Source organism: Arabidopsis lyrata (assembly GCF_000004255.2).
Source record: "Arabidopsis lyrata subsp. lyrata unplaced genomic scaffold ARALYscaffold_7, whole genome shotgun sequence".
Taxonomy (NCBI): domain Eukaryota; kingdom Viridiplantae; phylum Streptophyta; class Magnoliopsida; order Brassicales; family Brassicaceae; genus Arabidopsis; species Arabidopsis lyrata.
In genome coordinates, this window is record NW_003302549.1 from 11,285,871 (window position 1) to 11,293,464 (window position 7,594).

Genomic DNA, 7,594 nt, shown 5'->3' on the forward strand with positions numbered 1-7,594 from the left:
TATCAAACGACGTTTTCTAATCATACTATTGTTCTCTTAAGCTCAAAAACATATATCTTTTTTTTTATTTCGAAAAGCACAACTCAACGTTAATTAAATAGAAATCATTAATTCATTAATAAGCTTTAGTAGAGGGTTTAATCCACAAATAATACTTGAAGATTTTTTAAATACTTGAAGGAATTTTTCATTAATTTTCTGAAATAATTTGAAAAATTGTAGAAATTTTCTCAAATAATTAAATTTAAATAGAAAAATATATATAAAATATAGGTTATAGTACCCTTAAAAATATTTACACAACGGTCAACGCCAACGCCGGTAAAATGTAGGAACAACTTTAGTTTCACTTTGATTTAACTTTTAATTCGCAAAAAATTGTGAAATACATATCTATAAACGCAATGAATTAACAAATATTACAGGAACTCTTTTCCTTCTCGATTTCCCTCATTCAAATGTAATAGAAGAACACGTATAATTTAAATAGCATATCTTGTAATAAAATTATTATACTACTGTAATTGTATGTAAGAAAAACGCGCGTTCACATTTTTATTGTTTAACCTTTTCTTATTGAAAATTATTTTGACTATTTCTTCTTAGCTTGGGTGTTCAGTGTTCTAGAATTTATATATATGGATTCGTTATGTAACGACAACATATAATATGACAATTAGTGTTTGTTTTGCTGGAAATAACCAAACATATACGTCTCCAAGAGACACGATCACGGATGTTTCGCTTTAGTATAGGACACTATTTAGAAACTTTTGCAAACGGATATTTTATGCAATTATGTTGATTTATTTTAAACTCTTGTTTTATTCTATATTTACGTATAGCCTAACCTTTGGTCGTTCATATAAGTTTACAAGTTAACTGATTTTTCCAAGATTTTCCCATCTACCAAATTATATACTTCCTTGTCAAGAAAGTGAGATAAGCGCAGGAGAAAATTTATCCAAACTAACATGCATCATGATTATAGAGTTTTTTTTTTCGGGTGTCCACCAAATTTTTTTTTTTTTTTGATATACCCGATTGGCTGATCCGGTCAGTCTCGGTAGGAACGCACCGGAGTGCTACAGAGTGGACTCACTACCACCCCGAAGGATGGGCTACCACACTGCCTGAACCGAGTTTGGAAAGCTTTCCGACTAATGTCCGGGGGTAGCTGGATCGCCTGTCCACCAAATTTTTGGCATTTGACATATACAAATTTGTTTCTTTTCGTATTAAGTGAAAGCAAAAGTCTCTTTCCCACTCAAATTTGCGCTCAAAATAGCAAAGAAGCAATCTGTCTTATAACATATTGAGCGATCCCAACTCGTTATTAATGTATTATCTATGTGGCATAAGCCGTGTAACAATAACATTACATAGAATTTTAAGGCTTGTCTTATCTATACTCGTTGACAATGTCAAATAAATATAGCATAGGAATTTTATACTATATGGTGCTACTTACATGGAACCCTTAATTTATACGACTGTTTAAATAGTCAACGAGATCAATAGAAAGTTGGTAAGTGTTTGGTTTTAATTTGACAATGTGAAACAAGTGCCTGATCACATTGACCCTTTTATTCATGACAGTAATTTAACGGTCAAAAATAGTAATTAAGTATATAAACAAGATCTTCTGTGAGAGTGAAACCTCATTATTAAAAATTATAGTAAACATTTTCTCCAACCGTGGGAAACTTCGTTTTATGTTTTTTTCTAGTTTGTCGTGATCCTTCTCATTCCTTTGAAGACAACAAACATTCTATTCTATGTAAGATTTTTCCAAGGATCCAGAAGTATAATACCAACTTTATAGTTACACCTTCTAATATAATCCACGTTGTAGTTTATGTGTTCCTCACGCTATCGAGTAAATGTTTGGAATCCTCGAGAGAAGCTCTTTAATTAAATTAATCAATCGAAAAAGCTATCCATTTCCTTTATTAATGTAAATCAATTCGCAATTCTCGTATTAAATAGATCATCCAAATAATATAAGTTTGTGTATACATAAAACAGAAATTTGAGATAACCTATACTAAAGAGAGTTTCACGTAGTTTTTTAATAACATTTTAACGTTAAAAAAACTACAAAAAAATTAAACAAAAAAACAAATGAAATATATATATATATATATATATATATATATATATATATAATATAGCATAGGTAATTTTTATGTGACTTAGAAATTCAGAACGCGGGGCAGGCACAAACAAGGTTTTGGTTACGACGAGGAGGAGAATAATAATCTTCGTTTGAATTCAAACAGAAGAAAAAGAAGAGAAAGAGTAGGCTTTGATCAACCATGAGACATTGAAGCAGGTAGAGATAATTTCTTTGAATGCGGTGGAAGCTATCACTTAATGATAAATACAAGATTCCAATTTTGATGAACTTTGCAATGAGAACATAATTTTGCTTTTTAATTAAATATTACTTATATATACCCTTCAAGAAAAGTAGTTAACAAGTTTAATTTATAATCATGCATTTAAGCCAAATTCTTATTTGTAGTTTAAAAAAAAAAAATACAGCAAGTCAGTGACATATATATGGGAAATATTCAAAAATGAGCACATATGTGGCCTTTTGAAATGTTTGCATGTCTGCATGCATGTTTAACTTTTGAAATGTGGCATGTGGCATTTTTTTTATAACAGAATTTCATCAATAAGATTAGTTTGAATTTTCAGATTATGAAACTGTTTATAATTTGTGATTGTATCTACAAGTAAAAGTGTGTAAGAAATTTGGCAAAAAATATTGTATGAGGGAATATCTACATTTTTTTCTAACAAAGCTAGGGCACATATTTTATAAATCTAACCCACAATAACAAAATCCATTAACAATTATTCCTATGCTTTTAATACATTCTTTCTTTGAACGTCATCCCCTCGAATTACTCTTCGAATTTCGAACGCCATGACACATATCATATTATCATTACCTAATCTTGATTTTGTTATAATTATTTTAGTTATTTAACTGATTTATTGAATGACTCATATATTGTAGACTTATGACACGCACTGAAAAATAATATTTACATCAAATTCTGACGAATGCATACACAACTTTACTTTAGTTATGTCATGGCTACTTTTCACATATCTCTATATATACATACAAACTTGATCGTAGGGAGCGACGAAACAAAGAAGATCATATCTTCAAAAACCTTTGATAAGTTAGGGTTCTTGATATAAACAAAATGGGAAGATCACCGTGTTGCGATCAAGACAAAGGCGTGAAGAAAGGACCGTGGCTGCAAGAAGAAGATGATAAGCTCACTGCTTATATAAACGAGAACGGTTATGGGAATTGGCGTTCGCTTCCTAAGCTCGCTGGACTTAACCGCTGTGGCAAGAGCTGTCGCCTCCGGTGGATGAATTATCTCCGTCCTGATATCCGGCGAGGCAAAATTTCCGATGAAGAAGAGAGTACTATCGTTAGACTCCATGCCCTTCTTGGCAACAAGTAAGACTTTTTTTTTTTTTTTTTCCGTTAAAGCTTTTATGCTATTTTGTTAGCACTAAATGATTTAGGTCTTGATTGTTTCAGGCGTAATTTATGTGTTTTGGTTTACATGATTTTCTCAAAATTTTGAAATATAAAACATTTTCAGTTTGACAATAAAATATTTATGTAATGTGCAAACATATTTTATGTTTGGAATATATTATTATTGCTATTATAGAATTCACATGCTCAAGAGTCAAGACTATAGTCTAAATTCAGTTTATGATTCTCTAACCATACGAAAGGTTAATGTTATATTGGTTCTTTTTAGTAACGTTTGAATCGAATTGTATACAGATGGTCGAAAATTGCGTGTCATCTTCCAGGAAGAACCGATAATGAAATTAAAAACTATTGGAACACTCACATGAGGAAGAAGTTGTTGCAAATGGGGATTGATCCAATGACGCATGAGCCAAGAACCAACGATCTTAGTCCTATCCTCGATGTTTCTCAAATGCTAGCCGCGGCAATCAACAATGGCCAGTTTGGTAACAATAACCTCTTCAACAATAACACTGCTTTGAAAGATCTTCTCAAACTCCAATTGATCCATAAAATGCTTCAAATCATAACCCCCAAAGCCATACCAAACATCAATAGCTTCAACGCCAGTTCTGTGAATCCTAAACCGGAACCGGTAGTCAATAGCTTCAATACCAATTCAGTGAATCCTAAACCGAATCCCCCGGTTGGACTTTTCATAAACCAAAGTGGAATCGCTCCTGACGCCACCTCGGATTTCATTCCATCTTATGAAAATGTTTGGGATGGTTTTGAAGATAACCAGCTTCCTGGTTTGGTTACGGTTTCTCAAGATAGTTTGAATACAGCAAAACCGGGTACCAGTACCACCACCGAGGTAAATGATCATACCAGAACCGGTATGATACCGGGTTACTATGGTGATCAATTACTAGAAATCCCATCTTCTGGTTCGATATCGGTATCTCCTGAGACAACCAGTTTGAACCATCCCGGTACGGCTCAACAGTCATCCGGTTCATCAGATCTCCTAGAGGACTGGGAGAAGTTCCTTGATGATGAAACAAGTGATTCTTGCTGGAAAAGTTTCTTAGAGTAAGATCTTTTTCCACATTGATTTATATATATATATATATATATATATATATATATTATATTTATATATGGTAACACAAAATACTTTCTCAAATTAAAATGTTTATTAACAGAGTTTTACTATTAAATCTGCAGCTTAACGTCGCCCACATCGTCACCCGTCCCATGGTAGAACTGGATTTTGTTCGGGTCGTATACTCAGTTTTAAAGAAAATACATACACAAAGATAAATATTCGATTGATATTATTAATTTTTTGTCATTAATTATTGATTTTAAGTTTATATTTCTTTTCTTGTAAAGGAATGTTTGTATTTGTTCTTATTTGGTTTGGTTGTTGTGTAAAGAAACACATTGTAATCCTTTGACCTTTCTATATCTCCCCATTTAATAACAATATTTTGGATCCATCAGTCTAATTATACAGTCAAACAACTCTATATAACTTGATTCACAAGTTTAATAAAAATTATACCTAGGGATGTTTAATTTGGGCGTGTTAATAGGTACAGTCTATGCCTGTTTACCACTGAAGAAAGTTAAGTAAAGATGTTAAATACCAAGAGATGGTATTCTTTTTTAATTATTGAGTTATGATAACCCAAACACACGATTACTGTATTCTTCATACGAAATTATGTTGAATGTTGTATTTTTAGTTTTTTTTTTTTTAGTTTTGCCCAAAAAGCATTATGCAGGTTTGAAATACTTTGATAAAGACAATTAGTTAATAGTCTAATCGGACGGATATTAATTTTCAACATCTTAGAATCGATAAATAATATCCATTTCCAACTGAGTTTTGATGAATTTTTTAGACAGAAATTGATTTAATTTTTCGTATAGTATAGGTTATAAATATGATTTTCTTTAATTTATAGGTTAAATGTTTTGTGTTCCTTTCAATTAGGCCTGGGATAAAAACCCGACCCGAACTTTCCGATCCGACCGAACCCGAAAAAACGCAATTCGGTATGCTTCGGATGTGGGAGATATACCGATCGGAATAGATGAAATTAGGACTTCGGTTTTCTATTCGGTCGGTTCGGTTCGGGTATTCCGATCGGTTACCGACGATTACCGAAAATTAAACCTAAATATAAAAGCCAAATTTTTTTAACCCTAATCTCATTTCATTTCTTTCACTTCCTCGAGCCTCACTCTCGATTTGCGACTGGCGACGCCTCAATCTCGTCTTCCTCGTCAAATTATCAGTCATTCTTCCTTGTTTGTCCTCCGATTTGGTATAAGGTGAGTTAGAAATCCTCTACTCTCTCTGTTTAAGTGTCGATTTCGATTTGGGATTTAGGGTTTCGTTCTTTGGGTTTGGGGCTTTTACGAATCGATGTTATTGCTCAATTTATCATTTCCGGTTGTGTCTGTCTAGGTATTCTGCTTGTCTGAAACTGAAAGATTGAAACCTGAAACCTTAATTCCTTATAATCTCTCTTCTATGTAGATGTCGGAAACTGAAGACAACAACGAAGCTTTTTTGGGTGAGGAAGCTGATGGTGATGGTACTACAGAATCTTCTGCGGGAAGGAGAAGAAAACCCACGACAGAGCGATCAAGCAGTGATGTTCCAAAGCCGAAGAAAGCAAAGAAAAAGCAAGCGCATAGAGCTGAAGTTTGGCAGCATTATATTGAGAAGGAAGATCTTGTAGGTGTAGCTAGGTGTCGGTATTGTTCCCAACAGATTGGCTGTGATACTAAGTTACATGGGACAAGTTCCATGAAGAGTCATCTGCTAAGATGCAAGTTTTACAAGGCACATCAAGATCTTGGTACTCAGAAGGTGTTGGCTGGTGATATGAGGGGTGCAATCACTACAGTTCCTTATGATAAAGCGCTTTTTAGGAGGTCAGTGAATGAGTTGCTTGTTTTGTGTGAGTTACCATTTGCATTTGTGGAGTCTGAAGGATTTAGGAGATTCTGTGCAAATATGCTTCCATTGTACACGGTTCACTGTAGGAGGACAGCAACTGAAGACGTCTTTAAGATGTTTCTTAGTGAAACAGCTAAATTGAAGAGTCTGTTTAGCTGTGAACAGCAGAGAGTGTCTTTGACGACTGATATTTGGGTTGCTCCTACAACTGCTTGCAGCTACATGGTGATCACTGCTCATTGGATTGACAGGGGCTGGGATTTGCAGAAAAGGATTATCTGGTTCAAGCCTGTGACAGATCATAAAGGAGACACCATTGCTGATCATCTTAGAGCATGTCTAGAGGAATGGGGAATTAAAAAGGTATTCACTATCACAGTAGATAATGCTAAAGGGAATGACAAAGCAATTAGGTTGTTCACAGATGCTTGTAGGTCGCTGGGGCCTAATGCATTAGTTAGAGACGGTTCATTAATCCATATGCGTTGATGTGCACATATACTGAACTTGATAGTCAGAGATGGCCTAGCAAAGGTAAATGAAAGCATTGTAGCCATTAGGAATGCAATTAGGTATGTAAGATCATCAGGTGATAGGTTGAAATCATTTAAGTTGAGGGTTGAGACAGGTAAGTGTGGTAGAGGAAGCTTGTCTTTAGACTGTGTGACAAGGTGGAACAGCACATATCTCATGCTAACAAATGCTTTGAAATTTAGAGTTGCATTTGAGAAGTTACTCGCAGAAGACAAGCTCTATAATGACTACTTCCAGGAATCAGAAGAAGAGAATGGAGAGAGTGGACCAGAGGGTGCAAAGAAGAGGGTTGGACCTCCTACTTCAAAAGGCTGGGATGATGTGCAAAGGTTAGTGAAGTTCTTAAAGATCTTTTTCAACTGCACCTTGGCTTTTTCAGCCACTAAGACAGTTACTTCTACAATCTGTTACCATGAGATAGTGCTTATTGAAAGAAGTTTGATTAATTTGAGCATCAATGATGATCAAGAGTTGCGGCTTGAAGCAATGGATATGAGGGCCAAACTTGAGAAGTATTGGGATGGACTGATCAATATGAATCCACTAGTGATCATTGCTAG

The 7,594-nt window shown here is 34.3% G+C and overlaps 1 protein-coding gene across 1 annotated transcript; it reads left to right on the forward strand.

The window, feature by feature from the left end:
- The first annotated feature begins 2,215 nt into the window (after positions 1-2,215).
- On the forward strand, positions 2,216-5,028 carry LOC9306157 (transcription factor MYB39). The gene is made up of 3 exons (XM_021016765.1): positions 2,216-3,493; positions 3,833-4,615; positions 4,751-5,028. Exons 1-3 carry the CDS (start codon positions 3,228-3,230, stop codon positions 4,785-4,787), a joined length of 1,086 nt encoding a protein of 361 aa, XP_020872424.1. The 5' UTR covers positions 2,216-3,227; the 3' UTR covers positions 4,788-5,028.
- The last annotated feature ends 2,566 nt before the right edge of the window (positions 5,029-7,594 follow it).